We start from the raw sequence: 26,714 nt of genomic DNA, 5'->3' as shown, positions 1-26,714 counted from the left end.
TTCCAGGTGAAGCAGCACAGCTCTACAAGCAGCACAAGTGTCAACAAGGAGAACATTGCGTCTGCTAACATGAGTGATGAAGAGCCCCAGGATGACCAAGAGCTTGTGAATATAGCAGCTGCAGAGAAGCAGTCAGGTACAGAGCATTCAGGCATCAGGAGTGGCTTTGGTGCTGGGGTGTTTGACCTGTGGTTCTTGGGGCAACAAAGCAGAGATGGCACAAAGACAGCACATTTGCCTTGGGAACAAATTAATATATGTTGCTAAGATTCATTGAGCTGCCTTTTCACTTGGTATTGTCCAACACTAGTTTTATGTTCAAAGCTTTTATATTTTCTGCCAGAATTTGGATTTTTTATTACTTACATCTCTTTACTGATTGGAATGAATGGAAACAATTTTACTTTTGTGTGGATACTGAACGCTCCAGAGATTTTTAATCAGATTTCAAACCAAGGAAGTGTGTTTCTTTGTATAAAACAAGATTGCCATACTTCATTCTCTTAGTTGTTGATACTCTGTATAACACTATAGCTCTCATTTACAGAATAGTTTTGTCAAAGTCAGTAGTGTACTCAGTTCTTCATTGTGGTCCTGTCTTCAAAACAGGCCAACAAGCTTGTTCTCTTAACCTTTTAAGACCTCATTCCTGGTTTCAGGTGCTTGAGGTTGTAAGAAGATCACATCTATACTGCAATCGTAAAAGCGAAACAGTGTTAAAAAAGAATACGGCTATATGCACCAGCTTACCTAACTTGTGCCTCTAATATCACAGGGTTGATTTCTGTACATGGGTGAATAGGAAAGCCTAAAAAAACTAAAGGAGGGAACTAAAGGAGGGGAGATTTAGTTTAGAGATTAGGAAGAAATTCTTAACTCAGAGGGTGGTGAGAAACAGGTTGCCCAGAGAGGCTATGGATGCCCAAACCCTGGTGGTGTTCAAGACCAAGTTAGATGAGGCCCTGAGCAACTTGATTTAGTGGGTGGCATCCTGTCTATGGCAGGGGGGTTGGAACTAGGTGATCTTTGAGGTCCCTTCCAACCTGAGCTATTCTGTGATTATGTGATTAACATGCTTAAAATCCTGTGTAGTATTACTGTGGATAACTTGACCAGTATCATGTAGACTCCATAATCTCAAGTAAAAAAGATGTTAAGTATTATATGGTAGCAATTATTTGGCCTTAAGTAGATTGGAGAGTAATTTACTTGTGAAACTCCTTGCATCTGTTTTATGGATTGTTCACCTTACTGAAGATGTAAACATTTCTTGTTCTGTCACTTGTAGACATTATTGATAGGTGGGAGCTCATTCAAGCTCAAGACCTCAGAAATAAACTCAGGATGAAACAGAACTTGCAGCAGTGGCAACAGCTGAACTCTGATCTCAGCGACGTCTCCGCTTGGCTTGATAAAACTGAGGAAGAGCTGGAAGAGCTGCAAAAAGCAAAACCTCCAACCAGCATGCATGTGATGGAACAAAGGGTCAAGAAATTGAAAGTAAGTTGTAGCACATTGAGAAGCAGGATTTCAAAATGCTGATGCTCTTTATTGTTGTCTTTTGTGCTCCTATGGTTTGTCAACAGCATGAATTCTAATAGCAATGTGTGTATGAGGAGCTAAGCTGTTTTTTGCTAAGAGGACTAAAGAGGCTGGTTAAGCAAGGTGCTTCTGTCTTCATCTGTAGAGATTTACAGTCAGTATGCCTGGGTACAACAGGCAGACAGGCTGAAGTAAAAACACCTCCCTTTCTGTTTTCTTACCAAGGAACTTCATGCTCTCAAAACAAAACCATTCGACCCCAAACTTGTCCTTTTAGGCCATATGTTTTAGAAAATAAACACAGAAAAAGGCTAAAAAAGTGAAAGCTTAGACTCCTCAGATGCCAGGTGTCTGGCCTTGTCTCGGGGGATGTGGTTGGGTATTCTGAGCAATGATACTGGCATTTTTCCCTGTTCTGTGCTATTTCTCCTCTGCACAAACCAGAAAAGGATTGCAAATTAGCCAAGTCTACAGACTGCAAAGTCTAGGCTGATTTAGGCTGATTTTTATTTTTAATTGAATTAGTATTTTTTTTGTTTTGTTTCTTTTCTTTTCTTTTTTTTTTTTTTATAGCTCCAAAAGGGTGACTGAGCAAGATCTGCCCTAAAGCTCTGTTTTTTAGCAACATGGTATTTGCAGAAAATCTTAGCTCTAAATAGTGCTTTTGTTGTATCTGGAATCTGGTAGTTGAAGGATACAAAAATTTTAAAACGTGCAGTGATATTTTTCAATTAGCAAATACAGATTTCTCATTGCATAGTAGGTATTAATTTAAAATGAGAAACAAAATAAATTCATTAGTCAGTCTCTGCTAATTTTCAGCCAAGTAACAAAACAGAGACACGATAATGTGAACATTCATCAGCATGTGAGGTCATGTTGTGTTGCCTGCTATGACTCTCAGCTTCCATAAACTAATTAGAACTAAGCAAAGTCTGCAAGTGGAACCAGCAGGTTACCAGGGTACATTGAAGTGCTACGTTCCTCAGACTCTGGTAGAACCCCAAGAGAACAAGTGCTACGAACACTTGTAGGAGTGCAAAATCCCTGTGTGCTTAGCCTCCTGCCAGCAGCTTCGTATGAGCTACCCAGACTGCAAGACTACTGATCAATTTGGTGTCACGCTGTGGGTGATGCTCACAAATGAGACATTTTGCTGACCAGGAGAGCGATTTATGAGGCATGTTTAAAGGATGCTTAAGCCTACACAGAAGACAACAAGGCCTTGAGCAGTCATTAGGCCAAGGAGAATGTGTGCTCCAGCGTGTGACTCCAGTAAGAACAACTCTGATTCTATGTGCCAGCCTGGCTTAGACACCAAGTGCTAGGAAAGATTCACGGGATGCTTTGTGAGTGGAATGAGGAGCTCTCTCACAAGCTGGAGCTGGGTGTCTGACCTCTTTGAGGAGCAGAGCTTCACTTCTGCTTCTCTCCTGTGAATTTTCTAAACAGGAGTCCAGATGGCTAAAAATCTCTGTAGACAGCTTGGGTCTCTATGGATCTCTAGAATAGCCAGCATGCTGTATAAGACCATGAATTTCATGTGGTGTCAGAACATCCCAATTGCCCTGGATAATGATAAAGCCAGTCTGGCTGCAGGCTGGCTTACGGGTGGTTAAAAGTCTGTGCTGGACCATTTGTATTGTCTGATATTGAGAGAAGTTTTGCTGCTTGGAGGGAGACTGAACTCTTTGTTGGACAAAATGTAATTTAGACCAGTGGCTTTCAACAAGTGGGCTGCAGACCTTGAGAATACATAGATTGAGATTCTTTCTTACAAAGGCTACTAAGAAAAGCAATCAGAGCAGTGTTGATTGCAGTACTCATCCTGCAGCTCTTACTTTTCTAGTGCAAGAATCCACAACTTGAAAAAGACTGAATACTCCTGATTCAATCTTCAAACTTATTGAGGGTATAAGACATTGTTTGGCATTCATTTAAAAAAATAAAGAATGTGGGCTCTACATCAACATAAGGTGGTTATATGATACAGCTGTGACTTGGCAAATTCCACATTATTTCACCCTGCAATTTTAAGGGAGAGAGGGAGCACAGGCAGGACTGCCATTCAGAAGGACCGTGACAAGTCAAAGAAATGGGTTGAAACTCTGACTAGAGAGAAGACAAAAGAATTTCTCAAAACTGGGGTGGCCTGATGTGGGACCAGAGGCTCAGAGGGGAGTGTGAGTCTCCATCCTATGAAATATTCAAAATTTGATTGGTTGAGGCCCTGAGCAGCCTGCTCTGAGTTTGAAGTTGGCCCTGCTTTCAACAGGAGGATGGACTACAAACCTCCAGCATTATTTTAGGATTCTGAGGTGGTTAAACCTTTAAACATCAAGAAGAAATATCATGTGATGACATCTGGGAATATGTGTCCAAATGTCAGGAAAAGAGACAAATGCTAAGCTCAGGAATGAAGGGCAGAGGTGGATTAAGACATAATGCTTGTAACTGAGGGAGAAGCACAGGGCCAACCAGATTTGTTTTCTTCTAAGTGAATATTTTGTTTTGTTCTTTAAATTAAAAAAAAATAAAATGCTACCAACTTTAATATGTTCCTCAGAAGTGTCTGAAAAGCCACCAGATTCAAACAGGTTTCCCCAATAGCTGTGTTGATATTTTTTTAGGACATTGTTTTGTTGTAAATAAGCAGTATGTTTTTCCATCATTCATAGAAGCTCCTAATCCTCTTTTCCTACCAGGACATGCTTAAAGCATTTGATAACTACAAGGCAGTGGTGCTTTCAGTTAACCTGAGCAGCAAAGAATTCCAGAAAGCAGAGAGCACAGAGTTCAAAGAGCTTCAGAACAGGCTTCGGAAAGTGAACTTGCGCTGGGAGAAAGCAACTCATGCATTGGACAACTGGAGGAAAGGTTTACAACAAGCCCTACTGCATTGCCAGGTACATACAATATGCAGCTTATATGGGAGAACTCCTCTGTAGGATGCTTCTGTGGGATAGATAAGGAGAGAGAGCAAAAGGGTAATTCCTGCCCATTGGTAGAATGGTTACTCAGAATCCAAACCAAGTGTTTTCATTATGACCTTGACTTTGTTGGTTTTAAAGGGTTTGGTAAAAATATCTCTGAACTGGATAATACCTTTTTATTATATAGATGCAATAGTTTAACATGATTGCTAAAGTCTCACTAATCATGAATACATTGTCAGCTTTTTCTAATAATCTGAGCTGTTCGTTTCTTTTGTAGGCAAAGCCAGGTGAAAGCACTGCTGAAATGTTTATTATCTTACGTGCAAACCTTCCCTTATTTCTCTAGGAATTCCATGATCAGAGCCAAAAACTAATCCTGTGGTTAGCTAGTGCTGACAGCCGAAGGAATGAAGCACAAATCACAGATCCAAATGCTGACCCCCATACAATATTGGAATGCCAAAAGGAGCTAATGGTAAGTGTAGACATAACTACAGCACCTCAGCTCTTCCAATGAGTTAATAGCTCTCACCACACAATGAAGAGCAATTTGTTTATTTCTCAGGATGTTGATAGCCTCTCCCTGAGCCTGCTATATCAATCAGGCATGGGATCAGTTTCTGAATGGACTAAGAGACTGAGGCATTTTTCCATAATTATGCATCTGATATAAGTTCAGGCTCCCCAGGGGAGTGGTCACAGCAGCAAGCCTGTCAGAGTTTGGACAATGCTCTCACACACATGGTCTGATTTTTGGGTGGTCTTGTGTGGAGCCAGGAGTTAGACTTGATGATCCTTGTGGGTCCCTTCCAACTCGGGATATTCTATGATTTAACAAGGTCCTGATGGACAGTCTTTATGCTGAAATAAGACTGCCCACATCCAACTATTTCTAAATGTTAGTTCAAGTAGGTGCAACCAGTCTCTTAAAGAGAGAAGTTCACTTCATATGTAGCTGTAACTGCCATTCGTATGTATTGTGGATTGATGGGCAGGTTGAGTTGTTCTTTAAAGCCTTTGAAAGCTTATCTGTTTATAAGAACATCCTCAAAGTTGAAAGTAGCAGTTCATTGCACTGTTTTTTGTTTGTTTGTTCTAAGCAACTGGAGAAAGAGCTACTGGAACAACAGCCTAGGGTAAACTCTCTTCAAGAACTCTGTGCTTACCTGCTGCTTAAATCAGATGGTGAAGATTACATTGAAGCTGAAGAGAAGGTCCATGTAATTGGAAAGAAACTGAAACAGCTTATTGAGCAAGTTTCACATGACTTAAAAACAATACAAGGAAATCTGGTGAGTCAGAGTTTAAATACTGGTTTGTGGGTCTTTCTTACTGAGAAATAATAACAGATTAAGAATAAAAATATTTATAAAATACTAGCTTAAGACTTAGGTACTTCCACCTTCATAAGCTGAAACAAGAACAGTTAACTCTGGGTATAACAAAAAGCTTTAGTACCACGAGGCTAGTCAGGTATTGAAATAGATTGCCCTGTATCCATCCTTGATGAGTTTCAAGAACAGACAGGAGAAAGCCATGAGTAACCTGGCCTGATCTCATAGCTGACCCTGCTCTGAGCAAGAGATCAGACTAGGTAAACTTCCTAAGGTCCTTTCCAGCCTGAATTATCCTATGTTCTATACCAAATATCAGGCCAGGAATGTGTAATGAACACACAGGAGTTCAGTAGTCCACAGCAATACACTGCTTATCGCTGAGAGATAGCAGATAGAGGTGTTTTCAAGATAATACCTGCACCTGCACCGTCACAGTTCCTTCTCATTGTGCATAGTAAAATATTCTGTTAACGCTGGACAACTGGAGCATCTGTTTACTGGTAGTCATTCACAGCTAAAGAAGCAATGTGGCTGTGCACCCATAGAGAGACAATGGGATGTGAGTCTTTGTACTTCACCTGTTTTGAGCATGCATTTTAAAGAGGAAGGTGTGGTTACCTTTTAGGATACCAGAGCATTCCTGCCAGTTACAGATGACTTGGACTCAAGAGCCTATCATCCAGTCACAGTGAAATCCAGCCCTCCTGTGAAGAAGGCAAGTCTTCTTTTCTAATATTTTGCTATCAGCATATAGTATATCTTTTTTTAGCCTGAAAGTTCCTCAGCTGTAATCATTTTACCTTTTAAATGCATGTACCGTATTACAGAATTTACAACAGAACTTTAAAGTCTATAACTGTCTTTTCTGAGAAAGAGAAATTGTAGTTTCTGAATCCTGGATAATAAAAACTATTTCTCTCAACAGATCACAGTAAGGAGAACTGTAGGTGGCAGAAACAACAGCAGCACAAGGTATTATTTTATAATCATCTAATCTCGTGAAGTATAGTAAAAATGAGAGAGGCAAGCTGAGTGCCAGGACAGCTGTTCCTCATAAGTTAACACACAGGAGAAGGTGATTTCTTCCCGTGTGCAGTATCTCCTCTATGTACCAGCTCTGGGCTGCACTTCAGTGAATTGCTTTCCTTTAACACCCGAGAAAATATTTTTTGTGACAAATTTGGGAATATTTGTGTTTTAAATCTTTGTTTAATCCCATTGGCTTATCTGGACAAAGAAACTTGCATCTTAGAGCTCCTTATTAAAAACAGACATGAAGGACTAAGCTAAAACATCACCCCCAGTACATTAGGGATTGTTCAAAGGACTGATCGTGATGATGTGCAGGGAGAATAGAGCCAAAACAGTCTGGAATGGTGGTTTTCCATCGTGCATTTCCAAGTACATAGAGGGGCTTGTTTGTCTGCTGGGAAAACTTGACTTAGTAACCTCAAAAATAGCTTAAAGCAGTGACTTTTTACCCTATTTTAAAGACGTTCCTTTCTCAGTAGGAAGGAATGTCAGCTGGCTTCCTACTGAGCAGTCTTGCATGCTTTGAAGTTACAGTTGAAGTGTTTCATGTGCAGTACAGATATGCATTGTAGATATGTAGCCCTGCATCATGGAGGGGTAGTGTGAACCCTAGAGAAGCAGTTTAAAACGACTTACTTAAAAAAGCACTTCAGAGCTTGAATTATTTTTTTTTTCTTGTCTTCTTTTCAGAACTGAAAGCCATCCACAGCCTACTAAAGTAGTTCCTCGGTCCCCCTCCTTCTTTTACCGTGTATTACGAGCAGCTTTACCCCTTCAGTTGTTCTTTCTACTGCTTCTACTTCTGGCTTGCATGATTCCATCTTCTGAGGAAGACTACAGCTGCACCCAGGCAAACAACTTCGCTCGTTCTTTCTATCCTATGCTGCGATATACCAATGGGCCTCCACCAACTTAGAAAGAAGCCTATGAATCTTCAGTTACACCAAAACACTCTTTGTGGTGCTTGTTTTTATGCTGCTGGCATCAACGAAACACTGATATCACGTAATTAAATACACAAACTTTTATGCTGTGTTAGTTCCCTAAACTAGCCACTACAGCACCATGACGTCCTACGCACCGCTGCCCAAGTCTCTGCTGCAGCTAAATAATGCCTCACGTTTATAAGCTCCTTTCCTTCTTGAAGGGAATGTGTTAAATTTCACATCTCAAAATGTATATCTTGACAAAATTTCAACATTTTTGTATGGAAAACAAACTTTTTCTATAGATTTTTTAAACTGTAAGCAACACACTTTATACTTTGATGCAATAGATACACTATTTTATAGCTGCAGTGCTCATAAGCTTGCAAGGTGATCAAATACTGAGTTATTAGATGCAGAAACTACTTCACAGTAATCTGAAACACAGCAATCTGTCTTGGGTTAGCATGACGAACAAGCAGTTGAAGAGGCACTTTGCCTAAAATGATTACTGCACACACTTCACATTAAACCTATATCTTTCGGTACTGTAGTCACGTGGCAGAAAGAAGAATTCTGCATCTTTATGAACCTTTGTTATTGTATTTTATTCATCTAACACATTCAATAAAAGGATGCACATTTGTTTTGTTTTACATGTAGTGTTCTAGTAATTAGGACTGCTGTGTTGTCTTTTTATACTACCTTTGAAAGAAGAAAATGTTACATTGCATGGAAATGCTTTATAATGCACATATTTTCTAGATGAATGTGATTGTGTAGACTATCCCTGATGTATACAAATAATGTAATGACTTTTTTAATGAAAGATTTTTTTCAGTTTTTAACCTGCTGAATAGTGTACAGTACCTTGAGAGAGAATTGTGCATTTTTATAAAGTCACTGTAAGAGTCTCCACCTTTCAAATGAAATTAACACTTTAGGCAACGGCTAGAGAAACATTGTGTACAGTCAGCTTTGCCATTACTTCTTGGTTGTACAATTCAAGTACTCATTAAAATTCTGCCAATGTCTGCAGGAACTATCGGTCTGTCTAACGTGGGGGCAACCAGCGGTGTGTTCCAACAGTGCTGACCCTTCTACACCTGTATAAGCCAATGTATTTGCATGCTAATGCAAAAGAAATGGAATCTGTGTTCTGTGGCACAGATCCTTTCTTTGCAACTGGCTGTAATTTCCTGGTAGATGGCGAGATGAATCAGATAGTGCTTATTACTAGTTTGAAATGCTGAAGTATTTCCCCATTCTGAAGCTATAACCGTAAGTGATGGCGGCACTGAAGACGGGGAAGTGCACATCAAGGGGAGCTCGGTGCAATAGAAGAGGGTTTGGTTGAACACTAATAATTTTTGTTTGGTTGCAGTGAAAAATACCCCAGAAATTAGCCATTTTCTGTAATGCTTACCTGTAGGAAATAAGACTTACGGTCAGCCTGTGTGAATTCTCTTTACATTTCTATGCTTCTCGCCACTGATGGTTGCTTATTTCCCATCGTCTGGCAGAGGGATTTAGGAAACAAGTTGCTCTGCAGTCTTCTGTTCAGAAAAAGCCCATGTAGCAAGGAAACGTTATTCCCAACCAATGGAGGCAAAAAAAACAAAAAAAAAAAAACAAAAAAAAAAAAACATGGATTATTTCTAGAATATTAACAGTGATGCAATTAGGCTTGCAAACTTAGCAAAGTGGTTTAGAAAAGTCAAAGCCAACAATTTGGTAATCTTTGGTAGGGGTATCGTACTGTGTATACACCGGCACGGGATGCTCGGATGGGAGAGAAAAGGCTCCAGCTCCGTACAGAAGCATTTCAATAGTAATCTCAAGTAGAAGAGCCTGGGCTCCAGCCTGCCCCAGCCACTCAGATCTGTCAGTGCTTTAAAACATGGCAGCTTTCATAGCCTGTAGGCCTGCGGGCCGCTCTTTGTGTAGCTTTTACCTGTGGAGCCAGGTTTGTGCTGGAGTTTCACAGCTATGGCTCTCACCATGGCATTGTATCACGAGGTAAAGAGCAGAGCCTCCCTCCACTTCTCCCTGCCCCACTCCCTCTGCTATCATTATTACGTATTTTGAAAGCAATTACTTTCAGATGGAGCTCATTTAAGTTTCTGTCTCCGTAGAAGTCAGCCAACGCTAACCATTATTTCATTGCCAGGTTGTCACAAATGCCCATGCAAATCTTTCTGCCAAGAACTAATAGTCAGTTGCTGACATGATATTCAGTTCTTCTGCCATTAAGCAACCTGTGCAGGGGAAAAAATGTGAACGATGTTAAAAGGTCGAAGGAAAATTTCGTAGCCTGCAATTTCCTCTCATTATGTACAGTTATATCAAATTGTCGAGCTGATGTAATAATATAATATGAGGCGCTTTCATGAAATTATCTCAAAATGTCGCCCCCCCAAAAAAAAAAAAGTCTGAGAAAATAACTTCTTAAATGTTTTTCCCCCCACCCCTATTTTAAATAGTTTTACTTTCAGTTGATTATAACCAATGTGATGTAGGCTGGCACTGACGTCTGCTTCAAACAAGTCATTATATCTATCCCCCAATTTCCTGGTGTCATCCCTCTCACTCAGCATTTGGTTGTCAGCCACCAGTGAAGGGGAAAAAGGAAGAGAGCGAGGGTTGGAGCAACAGTGTGAGCAAGCACGCATGTGCAATGCATCGGATGCAGGAGTGAGGGAAGGTAAAGGGGAGCCACTTACCATAGATACCACGATCACACACATCATAGCTTCATGCAACCAGTTTGAGATCAGCTACAGGAAAGAAAGGAGCAAAAAGCCATATATTTAGGTTTTGTGATACCTGTTTATTCAGCCATGACAATCTACAACTGAATGAAATGCACATCACTGGAAAAATACTGCAAGTTCACAGAACTGAAGAATAGCTGAGAGAAAGGTACCTCCCCCCCCCATCAGTATTACATGCATAAAGTACTTCAAAAGGCACCAACTTTAGTCCTAAAACTGCTTCCATTACAAACTTGCAATGAGCTTGAACCACAGAAACAAATGCTGTATATGAAGTAGGACTCAGAAAATTCTGCAGACAGCAGACAAGAAATGTGCAGTAACAGCTGTTAATGGGCATGCCAACTCTACTGCGTAACATTGTGATGAGTAACGTTTTTGTCTGTTCAGGCAGTATCAGCAGAAGTTGGCATTTTATAGCATCAGTCTTGTTTCCTTAACACACATAAATAGGAATCACTGACACTGAACAATGCATTAGCAGTGTCGATGACTCCTATTCATACAGATGGAGCGTTTAAAAATATCCTGATCATAAATAAAATGAGGCCTTGCCTGTGAAACATACTATGCCTTTCAACTTGCCACACCAGTAGTAAACCACTGAAAAACAAATGTACGTAATATTTATTTTCCAAGTTTTCGCAATCCACTTTTCATGTTCCCATTTGCAAAGCTCTCCTTAGCATTAGTTTAGGCACTGGCTCAGCACAATATATGGCCACATCCTTACCTTCTTTTTTGCTGAATTATTACCTTGTAGGACATACATAAACATTAATGTCAAATGATTTCTTCTTAGAAGAATGGTGACAACAGCGAAGGCCTGTCCATGGCTCCCAGCTCTGACTGTAGGGAAGGATCAGGGGCCCACGAGCCATTGAAAGAAATTGCACAACCTACAGCTGGGCTGAAGCAGACGGCAGTGACTGATCTTGGTTTACACCAGCCAAGGATGGCTGTTATAAGCTATTTTGCCATCCAAGGAACTGGCCAGAAGTTCAATATTCAACTGTAAAAAATAGTAATTCCTGTGACAGGACATCAGGCTGTACTCAGTTTAAGGCATCTCAAATGAAGCTGTGCAAAGCCATGCCTTGCTTTTAACGGCAGCTCTCAAGGTAGGAGCAGCTTGTTTCCCATGGGCATTTATCTTAGAGAGGAAGGACAGAAAAGGGAAGAGAGTACCCTCTATCTCTGCCATGAGCCCTTCATTCTGAGATCAAAATACACCCATAATCAGAACCACATTTTTAATATATGTGGGTTAAAGTACAGCCTAGGAAAGAACAGCTATTGCATCAGTGCACGACTATTTTCCACCATTCAGACAAAGAAATAACCTTGGATGCACAAAAGTGTACTCTGGTCCAGCTTTTAAAAACCATTTGGGTCCAGCTAAATGGAAAAAGCTCAGGCTTGCTTTCTGTATAGCTAGGATCCAAACCCATCAGGGATATCCTGCAGCAGCAGCATTGTGCCTTTAAAGAACCCAGTCACAATCACGGCCATCAGCAATACTTTGTGAGCTCGGGCTGAGCAGCCACTTGAAACTTTTGTGCCGATTTATACACACACAGTTTGAATCTTCTACAAGCAGCCTAAATTACATTTTTTAGCAACGATGATCAAACAAAACAAAAATTCTTACCTCAGAAGAGGCTGACCACTGGTAACAGTTCAAAAGGATCAAGAGACAACTTTCTGAGGGCTCACTGCGTTTTTAGGATCAGTTAAACCACTCTAATAAGGCAAAAACAGTCAATGTCTTCCATATTGAACAAGGAAAAGAAAAAGTTCCAGCACTTACAAGGATGCTCTCCTTTCATGACAGTGTTCCCTGTATAGATCTATCATTCAATCAGTAAAGAATTAGTAGAAAATATTATGGCACTAAGCATATTTTCTTAATAAATATGTGCTACCTCCATCGCAGTTTGCTACACATTTCTTAGGAGCACCCAGCCTGTCCGGCACTGTCTCGAAGATTTTCCAACACATCTTTTCCCCACGTTTTCCCCTCGGACTGGCAGCAGCAAACACGGGTAATTTGCAAGAACACAGAGGTTTGGAAACAGCCTAGCATTGCTGGAGACGAATGGTACATCACATGCTCACCTCTGCAAATGTCCCAGAACCGCAGCAAAATCTCTTCAAGCAGCAGCAGCCACCGCTGGCCCTCCCGGCTCAGCAGCAGGAGCTGATGCACAGCAGAACAGTGGAGGCTGCAGAGCAGCCCATTCTCACCTCCTCACGAGCCTTTGCAGATCAGTTCTTGGATGCTGGCAAAAAGCCCCCCAGTATTTGAATAAAAATGCAGTGACAGCTCTGCTCAGGGCTGGCATGGACATTGCCCACACCTGGGAGGCAGTCTGAGAAAATCGGTGGCACACTCACTTGTCATTAACCCAACATCTTAGTCAAGAGACAAATGCACCCTTGTTCATTCATTTTTATCTCCAGGCTACTTGTTTATCAACTGTGCCATTTTAAAGCCATACACCTTCTCTTTGCCCAAATACAAACACAGTCACATTAATCCAGAGATTTGACAGCTATTGGCTTTTGTCCGTTTTAAACCACTACTAGTAACTTTTAATAAAATAAAATATTTAACAAAAGAAAGCAAAAAATCTGTTAAAATCACACCATTTTCCTTTTTACACCATGCTAGTAGCAGCATGTATGAATCACAATGTGGCATGACTGCAGCACTGCCCTTTTACGTCAATCCAGAGCAAGTTTTCATTTAGAAATTAATGTTATGATTTACACCCACTCTTTCCCATTTCCTATGACGTGTTTCAAGATTGCACATAAATTCAGCACTTTTAAAGCAAAACAAACAAAAAAAATCACTTGAAGATTTCTTTGAAAAATTGTATTAAACGAAAAGATTACACAAGAGAAGGAAAACCAGAGAAAGAGCAACACTACAGGCATTTAGGCGAGAAGGTGATCAAGCTCAAGAAACACTGAAACGTGTCTGCTTCACAGCATAATGTCCCTCAAAATGAGCATGGTACCAATGAATTCAAGACTGTACCTACATTTGTTTCCTTTTTTTTTTTTTTTTTAGTAAATCTTACACTTTTTTTTTTTTGACAGGGCACTGCTATATTACATTTCTTAAAAACAATAAAAAGGTAACTAGTAAAAATTTCAGCCATCAGCAGCGTCTGTACACGATCATAAACAAGACGACAGGTTTGTGTGACTCACTGAAAATGCTTTATGCCCCTCCTATAAAAAATATCGTCCTTGGCTTTAAAAAAACAAAAGGATCAAAGGCTTGAATAATATTCAAACGGCATACGATGCCAAGTCCCTAATCCAAAAGACAGGCTCAAAGTGGACTTTTGGGGTGGTCCCAATTTAATTTCACCATACCTGAAATGCCCAGAACATGCATGTATTATATTTAAACATATCCATTTACAATGATTGCAATTCTAGCTCACACCAAAATGCAATATTGACAGTTGCCAGAATGAACGATGCCATCCTGGTCTTTACTGAGCTATTTCCTCTTTTTTTTTGCTCAGTGCATTGTAAACACATGCAGAAATCAGCACAACAGGGAGCCTTAAGCCTGCATCCAAAGTGGAAGTCAAACAAGTCATCACAGTTGCAAAGCAAAGGAGGTGCTGGAACTATCAGCCTCCTACTCTTTGAAAGATCCTGTACAAAATATGAAAGCACAGCTTAAGGTGTCACACGTTTAGAAAACGAGCAGGCGGCAAACCCGAGGGAAGCAGGCAAAAGCAGGTCCCAGATTAGTTTCCAGTCCCCTGCCTTGCCCCTTGCTGTGAGAGGCTTTGGGTGGGCAGGATGTAATTCCACAGGCTAGTCAGAAGGGGAGGGAAATAGTTCGATTCTAGCTGATTTCACAAGCCCTGGTTAGCAGATCATATACAAATGCAAACAGTTAATATTCACAGAGCAACCTTTTGTACCTAAATAGTATAATAGATTTAACATCATTAATAAATATATAAAACAACATATTAATCTCACAGACAAAACACATTTCAAAGGTAGCATTGACTGAAATAAGTAGGCAGTTTGGTCATTGTGTAAAGCACTGAAGAATTATACACACATAATAATGTGTTAACAGGCTCACAGAATAGAAACATAAGCTTGGTTTTACATTACTGAAGAGGCTCTGAACTGGCCCTAGAAGAAGCTATTCTGAACGGCCTTGAAATGAAGGCCCTTGCAGCCATTGCATATTTAGGAATGGAGGAAAGTCCTTTACACTGTGCACATCTCGGCACTTCATCTAGATCCACTGCAAAACAGGCATTCCCCAGGGATCAACCCACACAGGTAAGCCAATCGGTCCCAAATGATGCTACTGTACACTCATACAATCGCACCCCGAGAGAGGAGATCCTCTCGTCAGTGCTTAAAAGTACTGGTCTAGGAGACAGAGCACTGGGTCCTGACTCCTAGCCCTGACACAGACTTATTCTGTCATCTTAAATCAGTCACTTTATCGCTTTGTCTCAGTTGACTTTTAAAAAGAGAGGCGGTAATTTCCTGTCTTGCAGGACTGTTCTGAGGCTTAATTTCATAAGGTGCTTTTTAAGAGTCTCAGGAAAGGCACTATAAAAGTGCAGCCATTACAATGTCAGAAACACGGACGGAGGGAGGTGCACGTCTCACAAGCGTTTCCCAGGACATCCCTGTGTAAATCTAGCAGAGATGAGGACTCGCACTGGGTCACACTTCGGCCGTCCCATCACAGTGGCTTCATTTTCTCTCCTAGCTTTGAACAAGCTTCACATCTCCAGGCCTCGGCAGAATTACTGGGTCGCCCCGCTGCGCAGACTGTCCGCAGCCTCCATTTGTTCTAACGGGCCAAATTCCGGGTGTGTGACTGGGGACTTCCTCTGCCCTCGGAGAGTGTGCGCGTTCAACATCTCCAGCAGCAAGTCGTACACCGGCACCACGTTTTTACACTTCATGCTCAGCAGGTGCTCCATTCCCTTGTTACTGTGAAGGAAAACAAGAAAAAAAGCTCAGCTCAGCAACCTGGGTCTTACAGTACAGAGAAGGAAAACACACTCGTGGCTTCAAGAGTGTTTTTTTTTATTGGGAATTAAGTGATTTAGCTGCTGTAGTCCCTGGGATCACTCAGCACTACCAACAGTAACAACATCCCACCACATTAAGTGTTTTACCATCTAGAGAACCAACAAGTGTGTTGCCCCACACAAACCGACTTCAGAAAATAATTCAGATGTATCAACCCTATTGAAATGAAAGATAAAGCTTCTTTGATGCTGTAAATGTGGGAGGCAGGCCCACACGCTGCTACTATAAACAAAAGGGAATTTACACCACGTAGTGACCACCTACCTCTCCTGACTGGCTGAGTAGGAAGACCAAACTATGCTGGCTAACTTCAAGCCGTTCGCTTCCCTCTGCATGCCAGTGTTAGATGCCGAAGATGTCTACAGGCTTTAAATGTTCTTGTTTGTTTTTTTTTAGTCATATAGTAAGGTACAGCAACACCTTGCTAGCTTGAACACTGTGGCAGTATTGCTGTCTGGATTGACAGGCAATGGCTATCACTGAAATATAGTGGTTGGACACAGATGTGCACTCAGATACACTCAAGATGTTGAGGCTGAAAAGCGAGTGCACCAAATTAATCACAGTGGAAACAGCAGCCACCAGCCAGCAAATAGCTGAGCAAGTGGCTTGGATTGGGAGGGAGGCAAAGCTTCCAGAAAAATGAGGTTCCACTGCAATTCATGGGTTATAAATATATTAATGGCAAAGAAGAAAGAAAGGACCTCCTCCTACACCCAGCTCATGAGGCCCGCATCATTTGGCAATCCAGGCTGAGAGCATCAATTATTTCCAGAATGGTCTATAATTGACTGACCAGTGCTGAGCAGTGTGAGGGAGATGGGCCACAACAAGTAGTCTCCAGACTTCGGCTGAGGCAGGCATAGCATAAAAGCTCTTATTTCACTAAGAAAAGATCCACATTTTGCAAAGATTTGTGACATTTATTCATGCCATGCCAGAACAAGAGCCCCTGTCGATGCAGTGTCACACAGCAGCACATCAGAGCTATGAATTGAGCTCAGCTCCAGGTGGTGCTGATACCCTCTTTAGGGCCAGCTGTCAAACTTGCCACCAGTTAAAAATCTGGCTGTTAAAAGCTGCCTTCAGCACGGTCAGTTTCTCGCTGCTGCCACCCTCCCTCTCAGGAAGCCTGTCTGAAAGGTGGCTGCAGTTCCAATGTCCCTGCCTCTCCTTGCATGCTCCGGCCTCACCCCAGGACCCTCACAAAGATTTCCCTGGACACACGCTCCGCAGTCAAGACGTCAGACAGCTTCATGAGTAGCTGGTCTCTGGGTAATAACTCATGATGACAAAGCCTGAAAATTAAATTATCTGTTGCAGGGCCCTGCGTTTGGGACTGCAGTACTGCAGGCAAAGAGGAGCAATTCAAGGAGGTCCAGGAGCTGGAAAGGCCACTTCCAACAGGGAATGCAGGAGCCTGGCATTGCTCTGGTGACACTTGGCAAAAATGCTGTTGTTCTGAACAGGAGAACTGATCATTGCTCCTGGGACACACGACCAATGTGGCCTGGGACAAATGCAGTACCCAACCTACACTTCATTCCTCCAAACTCCCCACTGCTCAACAAGTTTAAGAGAGACTTTTTTTTTTTGGCCATAGAATTTTGGTTTCTGGCTGCTGTTTTATGTTTGCTTCTTATTGTTATCATCATCATCATTATTGTTATTGTTGCTATTGTTATTATCATTACCATTATTATTATTACTACTTTATTGGAAGGCTGAATTTGTGTCATTATTGTTAAACATTTCAGGCAGCTACACAGGAATGACTTAATGCAATATAGTTAGGAGAGCATTATAATATTAAAACTACATTTTGAGTGCCAGACAACACTTGAGTATATTTTCTAGTTAGAAATGATAGTCTTACAATGAAATGAGATGAGCAGCGATACCAGGGTCCCTCAGGAGTGCTCCAGAGTTCACACCTTACTTTGTTGCTGTAAACAGACACTCACAGCTGACACATTTTGTATGTTCTGTAAAATTTACCTTGCGTGTCTGACATGAGAGAGCAGCATCAACAGATTGGCCAGGCGAGTTGTCTGCTGCTGGGAGGGGATTCCACTCTTTGCAATAACCCACACCAAAGCGTCTGTGACTACATTGAGCAGGTGATGCAGCTTCCTGTTGCTTTCAGGTTCTTCTGCTGACAAGGGAAACATGCCTAACCAAAGAAGAGAGAGAAATAGTGCTCATGAGGAAGACAAAAGCTACGACTGTGGATTTCCCTCTGATACAACATATTTCAGGATCAGAGAAGTTACATTTCGTGACGCCCCCACCACAACACTATGCAAGCAACGCTTCATCTACCACACCAAGCTTCAACTTACACCCCTTTGTCCAAATCTGATGTCTACATCAATTACATACTGAGTAACTCTCCCATATCCTCCCAAGGCAACGCGTTGAACACAGACTCTTCAGTCTGACTGAGCCCTGTGCTCTCAGTCTGTGGGGAAGCAGATGTGCTCTCCATTCTCCAGGTTTTCTTCTTTTGAATCTCTCTGTGCCATGTACTTTAGTTCCTACCATGAAGTATAGCATTATGCTTGCTCTAATCCCTTCTTGCTGAAAACAAAACAAAACAAAACTTTCTTCTCCGGTTATGTCCTAGGGAGGGAGGAGAACACAGAGACAGACAGTGCTCATTGACCCAGCCTGACACAGGCTCCCCACAGCTTACCAGGGTGCCGTAGTACAGCACTTGCCTGCACTGACCTTTAAAGTCAGCAAAAGCAGAAAAAAGGAGAGTGAGGAGGGAGAAAGGAAGAAATCACCACTAGGAAAGTCTGGAAACATGCAGTAGTATTTTTGATACAATTTGTCAATTAGAGAAATTTTATTTTTTGAGAGTAGAAGCTTTGAAAAAAAATATTGCTGATTATTATTATTTTTTTGGTGAATAACAAAGAAAAGAAACAGCCTTATTGTTGACTGAAATGGTGGTATCTGTCTATAAACAAGTCTGATAACAGCTGGACTACCACCCTGCAGAATCTTGCTGAGAGTTATGCAGAAATTTCTTGCTGAAAACGGTAGAGGTAAATAGTATCATCTTTCTTTATACAGATGTTATTTTGTTTTGCCTTTTTTTTTTTTTTTTTTTTTAACAACATTAATTGCAAAACGTTCTGGAGAATAAAATGATGTTACTGCAGACTGCTAAAGGTGGGCAAACACACATTCCTAGTTGCCTTGTGTAACAGGCTGCAAAGCAAACCTCTTGTCCTTAAATTCATCTTGCAGAACTGTTGAGTATTTTCAATTATTTTTACCAACTAATTACCATTAAATAGAAATATTTAAGCACAATTAATCATCACTCAGTTGAATAACTAGTCTTATTAGAATTAAGAACAGGTTTGCAGAGCTGTGCAGCAGCACTACCAGTGACCAGGATGCACAGAGATCTGAGCAAAATTTCTCATTCATCACCAGGGATCAACATTTGAAAAGGACATACTCACAGACCGGGTCATGAACCCCACCATGCGAGAAGCTTTTCAAATTTGGGGTCTTTTATTCAGTTCTTTAGAACAGGATATAGACACTAAATCCAGCAAATGGTATCACTTAGAAGTTTCTTGAGCAAAAATCTGTATGATCTGATGGTTAGAAGTCCCTCTCTATTTTTCTCTTTCAATGGTTTTATTGCATTTGATATTTCTGCCATTTTTAGAGAATAATTTCCCAGCCACAGTCGAAATAAGTATAATTTGGTGAGTGTCAGAGGCAATTGTGTACTCACTGGAATTGAGGAGGATCATTGCCTTGACACACAGATACTCCTTGTGCTGCAGTTTCAGCTCTCGGAACCTTGAGGTCATGGCCAGGAGCATATCAAAGATTTCCAAAATTCCCTCTACGCACTTCCCCTCGTCCCTATGGAAACACATTTAAAATGTTACCAAAAAAGTAGAATTAGGGAACTCTGACTCAGACAGATAAAAGTCATAGCACAAAGAAGGCTGCAAAGGCCTACCCATCTCATCTTTGGGAGAATTCAAAAGGTTCTGTCATGAAATCTAAATGGAAAATTACACTTGCATAAAAGGTCAGCACCTCTAAGAAACTAATTTTCTCTTTAAAGTGTTTAAAGTGCTTGCAGGATTGACCACAGGTAAGTATGACTGCATTTCTTTAAGAGGCTTTAACCTCACAGACAAAATAATTTTGGATAATCAGTTTTCATCTATGTAGTACCAGGCAGAGCACAGCACCTCCTGGAATATTTTCCAGATTTGTTTCACCAGGAATTAATCCCACAACCTGTGACATCCTTGTTTGTATCTGACAGAGGCCTAAGGACCTAATAAATAAGAAAGGCCCCCCAAAATAAATTTATTGTAATAATAAGGCAGCGTCTGCTGAGTGCACCTTTCTCTATTTTGATTGTTAGAAACAGTAGCATTTTCAGAACACACTGTGCCTGATGTGAAAAAATAAATAAATAGAAATACCAGAAGTTATTCCAATGGGCTTGAAATTAAACAGCAGAAATGTTAAACCACACAAGTTACTGTTTCATATAAAATAACAATAATAATAATTTTAAAAGTGCTGGACTTAACAAGTAGTTAAGCTCTATGACACAGTGACCCCAAAGGGAGGCTTCTTGCACTATCTGTAATACAAGATTATTTTTAATAATGTTTTTACCATGAGGCACTCCTCTCCTGGCTCCCTAGAGGAAGGTGCTGAGCCCTCAGGCTGTGAGGCAGGCACAAGTAGATAACACAAACCAGGTGCAGGAAGTCCTGCCTGCAGAGAGGCTGCTGCCTGAATACTGCCTGCTTTCCCCTGTGCCTCTGGCAAAGGAGAACTCTGAGCTTTGCAGGAGGTCAGGCAGCTGCCGGTTTCAAGACAAGGGCACGAGCATCAGAGAAATACTTGTCTACTGAGATTACCTGGGGGAATGTTATCTCAAGTTCGGCTAAGATAAAAATTACCAAGTTAGAGATGAGTTTCACATAAGGAGGTCTTACAAAATAAAAAAAAAAAAATTACAGAATGCCCAGATGCTTCCTAGCTCTCACCCAGCCTTGTCTTGTGGAGATGAAGGAATGTATCAAATTAGCCTGCTCTATTCAGCTCATATTAGTTCCCGAGGAACTAACTGTGTCATACATTTTCAGCAATTTCTTATCATTGCATTGAACAATCTAGCATGTCCTTGCAATGGGTTTTGTATGAGCAAATCACAGTTTACTTCAAATCTTCTTTAAATCAAATTTATTTCTCTTACTAACCCATTTTGCTTTCTGGATGATTATTTAGCTTGAGCCACAGAATTGGTACAGATATGAATTTCACCAGGTTGAAAAGGTTAAGAGATATTTTAAACCTAGCCAATAGAGCAGATTGTTTCCCTGACTTTTTACTAATGTGAAGCCCAGATCAAATACGTACCAAGGTGCTACAGAAAAACATCCTTACTAATCCACATTCTTCCCTCCTGGTACATAGTTATGGAGAAATAATTTTATAAACTTGTAAACAGCCTGCTTTAGCTTGGAAAAAAAAAATAAAAACCTTTCAGTGCTAAAGAGCAAGCTATTCTATTTTTTTTTTAATCCCTTTTGGCTAGTGCTGCAAAGCTCATTATTGTAGCTATCTATGAAGTCTGCACTAAGGACAGGAAAAAAAAAAAAACAACTATATAAAATAATTAAAATATGGCTTGAAACCATGCCTACTTTTTATTTTGAGGGTTGGGGAAGAAAACGTATCAGCTGGAAGAAATTGTTTGACAATGTAGCATGTTGTATTGGTGTGTCTACAATGTTGGCATCTAGAGCCCTAGAACAAAAGGACCAAAATCAACAAAAGCAGTGAAAAACAGAGAAACTGAACGCCGCTATGTGCTAGAGGAATTAGTGGACTGTCACTGTTTATGCTCAGCATGTGAAGCCTTGAGCCATTATTGTTACAAACAAAAGTAAATGATATTGTTAAATAAACCTTTAACAGCACCTCCAATATTTCATCCTCTTCTCACTGTTCATGGCCCCTCTCCAAACATGCCAACTGAAGGGCCCTCAAGAAGTTTATTTCTCTTACCTGTCTAGTACAAGGTCCGGTGCAAAAATTAGTTTCCCAGGATGGTCAATTGATCTCCACATCAAACCCACCATTAAAACTTCCATCCAGCAGCTCTCCAAGAGCCTCACTTGGTCATAGAGGCTGAGATCAATGAAGCCTAAAATGATGAAAACAACATCAAGTGAATCAACTTGTTTATATCTCTGTTTTTATAAAGATGACTGAGTATATAAGGAACAAAAAGAAAGATGAGTTGTGAAGGAAGACAGAAAAGGAAACATCAGAAGTCACCAGAAGTTCCATGCTGCTATCTCAAAAGAGAACATGAATATTTGTGATTATCCTTGTCAAACCTTCCACAAAATGTCTGAAATAAATCAGAGCAATGCTGAAGTACAATTGCTCCTGTGCAGCTGTTGACACACAAGTGAATGCCGAAGACCTGCCTTATGCCTGGGCACCTCTTCAGCTGACGGTCCCACAGCCTTCTGAGAAGCACAGGGAAATCACTCACAAAACTCACACCTCTTAGAGATAACTGCAGTGAACTACAGAGGACTCCTAACAAAATAGACCATTCTTTTCCCATAATGTATATGGTTGCTGCTTGCAGGGGTTTTTGTTGGTTTATTTGCTTTGCAGGGGGTTTTGTTGGTTAATTTGCTTTAACTCGTAAGTGTGTTGGGTCTGTCTGGGATGGAGCCACCTTTCCCTGCAGCAGCCCACACAGTGCTGTGCTCTGCATTCGTAGCTGGAACAGCTCTGGTATCACTCCAGTGTTGTGTCTATTGCTGCATAGTGCTGGCACAACATCAGGACTCCCTCCAAGCCCCCTGGAGGCAGCAGGCTGGGGGTGGGCAATTGGTGGGGAGGGGACATCACCAGGGCAGCTGACCTAAACCAACCAAAGGGATATTCCATAACACCTGATGTCACACTCAGTAGTAAAAGGGGGGCTTTCGTGGGGGAGGGCGGTCCTCCTGAACAACGCGTTTTGAAGCCCTGCTTCCAAGGATGTGGCCGAACATTGCTTGTTGATGGGAAGTAGAGAGTAACTTTTTTCCTTTCTCTCTGTGCTTCCGCACGGCCTTGTTGTTTCTTTTGTTTCTTTTTCTCCCCATTCCTTTTCCCTTTAATTAAATCATGCTCATCTCAAACCTCAAGCTCTTTGTGTTGTCTTTTCTCCCCCTTCCTCTTTGAGGAGGGGAAGAGTGAGAGAGCGGTTGTGGTGGAGCTTGGCTGCTCACTCGAGTAAAACCACCACAAAAAGACAGCCATATTTCTGGGTTTGTTGGTTGCCCATGAAGGAATCCGCATCTTGGTGCCACTGTGTTATCGTTCCTTTTTGTAAAAATCAGGTGTTAACCCCATCCCATCACTTTCATGGGACCCTTCCCCAAAACTGCAGCAAACCAGGAGAAAAAAACAAAACAAAACAAAACAACAACAACAAAAAACCACAAGGGTAGTTGATGAAGGTAGTAGTGTCTCCATTGCCTCCATACACAGCATCCTGGAAGCAAGAACAGAATTAATGGAAAAAAAAAAAAAAAAAAAGACTGAAAGACTGGTAGAAAAGACTCATAGCACTCATAGAAGCCAAATAAAGAGAAATAAAATGCACACACAAGGAAAATAAATAAATAACAAAACAAAAACCAACAAAGCCAACAACCATGCACAGAAAACAGGAAATTGTCAATTAGTAAGAGGCAAGCATGAAAGCAGACTGCTCAGACAGTCAAAGAATAAAACCCAGGTATGATGAAGACCAGCTCAGTGGTCAAACTGCACCTGTGTTCAAAACCAAGATCAGGCCAAAGTTTTCAAAGCAGAGAGGCTTAAGATAAGTCTCCTAGCAAAGGCACTTCACTTTTAGATGGGCTGGCATCTACGTCTCTGAATAGTGAAAAATCATTACAGGGGCTAGCCACGGGAAACAGGTTTCTTGCAGCTCAGTTGTCTGAAGTTTTGAGAGGCACACACTACATTTGCGCTGTCACAGAACCTGCTCGCAGTGATTTATACAAATGTTCCTTATATTTTCATCTTATTAAAGTACTAGCCTGGAAGACAGAGAGTGACATCCTCAGGTTGACATAACTTGTTAATGCTTACTCTCTCTTCATTGCTAGAAGTGCTGCCTTTCAAAATCCATGGCCTTACTCTGTATTTTATGAGAAGAGTAAACAGGAGCCCATGAGCTGTACTTTCCCTCGTGGATTTCACTGTCACAGAATTTACTACAGAATTCACAGCCAACAACAGATTATCTGCCAGACTCAAACTCTCATAATTTAAAAAGTGCTGTTAGAAAAATACTTATGGAAGTGTGAATAGGATAAACTGACAGTGATGGTTTCCTGGGAAACAACAGCCCAAAGATATTTCAGGGATTTATTGAAATAAACAGTTACGCAGGCGTGTGCTGTTTTCTCTAGCATAAACAACCAGTTACTGGATTTAAAAACAAATCTCTGTTGAGCTGTCAGACCAAGTCCCAGTTTTCAATCTACAGCTAATTAGAGATCCAGATTTATCCCAGATGTCACCTGCTAAATATGCATTACCAGCACCAACAAGATTTATGAACGTTGAGCAGCACAACTATTAGAATCATCCCCTTCCTTTTCATAACCATCATGTTGTAAAGGTTGAGGACAGCACATTATCACTACAGCTTCTTTCAAAGTGCCTAAAGTCCCTTTTCATTTGCTGCAGAGTACATTAAATTGCTCATTTTTCTGTGGCTGTAGTACATGTCCTGTAAATCATGTCCTTTAAATTATATCTAATCCTTTAATATAAATCACCAAGACAGACTGGCACAACAGCACAGGAAAAAGAAAAAAGTGCTGGATGTGTAGTAACTATCAAAAGACACGCTGCTCTGGCCAACAACAAACCAGGTTGCATAACGAATCCAAACTTCAATATTATGACAACATCCTATCGATTAGCAGTACAGCTCCAGCTATGAACTCTGTTCAACTCTCTTAAACTAGTACAGCAAAGTAAAAGGCAGTTATAGAGATTACCTTCCTCCCACTGATAACATAGAATTAAAATCCTTGCAATTCATGAGAAACAAAAAAATCCAGGTGTTGCTTTCTGGTTTTTTTGAGCAACAAAAAAATTCAATCCAATAAGCTGAAAAAGTCAAAAATACAGTCAAAAATACAGTCACAGACTAAGATTCGTAATAAAAGAAGGTCACTAAACATTAAATAAGGAGACAGTATATATGTAAGCATTTACATATATACATATATACACATATACTTTCCTTTGTAGACAAAACTTTTATCAGCATCTTACATATATAGCACTAGGATATAAAGGAAAAAAACAAACAAACAAACAAAAAAAAAACATTCATTTTCACTGTCAAAATAATATCCAATGATAATTTAGGAGTGAAAATGAGTTTCTTACCATGCAGCTACAATATCAAATATTCCGCTTTACAGAAAGTAAAATTATGACACATGGGGCTGTTAGTCAACAACTCTATTTTATTCTTTTTTCCTAAGACTCCATGAACCAGAGCATGCATGGATCTGGATGATTAGCTTCAGGGAGGAATTTTGAAAACTGAAATTTTATGTCCTGAGTTTTAGTCATCATAGTCACTTTTAAGGAAAAATAAATAAATAATTCCACATTCAAGTAAGTGTTGTGTTATATTGTAATATAATTCACAATTGGGAACATATTAAATGTCACATCTATTTTTGGCATTATTCTAACCTAATGTTTTTTTCTGTTTTGTGTAATGTGAGTGATCAGAAAAAACAAACATACGCGATAAAGCGTCAACATTCCCAGGAACTGTTTTTTGAAGGGTTATGATTGCTTAAACAGGTTTTCTTCATACAATTCTTTTATTGCCAGGAAAATTGTTTTATTTCTTATGTATGTTGAAAACAAGCTAAAAGTGATCAATGTCAAAGTTGGGGTTTGCTTGGAAACAATTTTTAAAAAACAATAATTTCAATTTTAATTTTTTTGTTTGCTTTTCTAAACTGACATAGTTCAAAGTAAACAAACAAACAAAAAACCCACAGAAGTGAAGAAAAATCTGTAAATAGAAGTTGGGTTTTTTCCTATTCAAATATTGCTTAAAATCAGGTCATTTCCTAAGACTGTTTTCCCTGTATTACTTCCCCCCCCCGCCCCCCCAATTCACTTCCTACCAGGCTAATAGAACTATACAGCGTCCTCTGAAATGGTATCTATTAATCAGCTTTCTTTTTAATCAGAAAATAAATTATAGCAATAGACACTATTTTTACCCTTACGGTTATTTACTTGATGGTTATTTTCACTGTTTCTTAACTCATGGAAAATAAGAATTAAGGATTCTGACACTCAGTTTAAAGCACTCTATGTTAACAGCAAAACCACTATCACTGTACACATAGCCAGCACAGTTTAGGATGCTCGTGCCCCAGCAACTAAAATGGAATTTGCACACCTGAAAGCTATCACACCTGAACCACCCAACGCAGTGGCAGAGCCATGGAGACTGCAAGGAGGAGATGTGGCCCAGCAGTTGGAGCTGGTAGCATCTTCTGCCTGTCCACCTGGATTTGAAATAGCATATACTTCCCTCATCCTAATTTCTTAGTTTCAGGAGTGTACAGAATTGTCCCCATGAAGATGAACTCCTGTACTATGTATGCACTCTGTTTTTTTCTAGGTATAAGGGTTACTGTCATGTCTTCCTGGGCATGTATTCGAGCAGTAGCAAGCACTGCTTACACTGACAAGACATGGGCACATGACGGCACACTCTGCTTGCCTTCAGTGTAAGATCTGAGGGAGGACCATGTTGTTCTGACCCCTCAGTCCAGACATCTGTGGGTTTAGGACCTCTAGATGCACTGTGGAATGCATTAGCCATGCCAGGTACACATAGCTGCAGGGATCGCTCCTAGCAAAGCACTATATCTGAAGTTAAAGATTAAGCTCCACACTGCTGTGTCTCTGTCAATTATTCAATGCTTC

General features: G+C 40.6%; 2 protein-coding genes across 9 annotated transcripts in view; one reads left to right on the top strand and one right to left on the bottom strand.

Annotated features, from left to right (window-relative positions):
* Positions 1–8,813, top strand: part of SYNE2 (spectrin repeat containing nuclear envelope protein 2) — a 187,877-nt gene extending 179,064 nt beyond the window's left edge. For 4 of the 5 annotated variants that reach the window (XM_035326789.1, XM_035326790.1, XM_035326787.1 and 1 more), the window contains 8 exons: positions 7–136; positions 1,289–1,500; positions 4,248–4,448; positions 4,825–4,953; positions 5,579–5,770; positions 6,441–6,530; positions 6,741–6,787; positions 7,538–8,813. In XM_035326789.1, coding sequence (XP_035182680.1) covers positions 7–136; positions 1,289–1,500; positions 4,248–4,448; positions 4,825–4,953; positions 5,579–5,770; positions 6,441–6,530; positions 6,741–6,787; positions 7,538–7,763 — 1,227 coding nt within the window. In that variant the 3' untranslated portion in view covers positions 7,764–8,813. The remainder of the gene's footprint in view (positions 1–6; positions 137–1,288; positions 1,501–4,247; positions 4,449–4,824; positions 4,954–5,578; positions 5,771–6,440; positions 6,531–6,740; positions 6,788–7,537) is intronic. The other variant, XM_035326791.1, reaches the window with a different exon arrangement.
* A 4,190-nt stretch (positions 8,814–13,003) lies between these two features.
* ESR2 (estrogen receptor 2) overlaps positions 13,004–26,714 on the bottom strand; it is a 38,441-nt gene continuing 24,730 nt past the window's right edge. For all 4 annotated transcript variants that reach the window (XM_035326795.1, XM_035326796.1, XM_035326793.1 and 1 more), the window contains 4 exons: positions 21,723–21,861; positions 19,411–19,544; positions 17,649–17,823; positions 13,004–15,548 (listed from right to left, as the gene is read on the bottom strand). In XM_035326795.1, coding sequence (XP_035182686.1) covers positions 15,359–15,548; positions 17,649–17,823; positions 19,411–19,544; positions 21,723–21,861 — 638 coding nt within the window. In that variant the 3' untranslated portion in view covers positions 13,004–15,358. The remainder of the gene's footprint in view (positions 15,549–17,648; positions 17,824–19,410; positions 19,545–21,722; positions 21,862–26,714) is intronic.

This window comes from Oxyura jamaicensis, chromosome 5, assembly GCF_011077185.1.
Source record: "Oxyura jamaicensis isolate SHBP4307 breed ruddy duck chromosome 5, BPBGC_Ojam_1.0, whole genome shotgun sequence".
Lineage (NCBI taxonomy): Eukaryota > Metazoa > Chordata > Aves > Anseriformes > Anatidae > Oxyura > Oxyura jamaicensis.
Note: the sequence above shows the minus strand (reverse complement) of the source record. Positions and strands in the feature narration are given on the sequence as shown.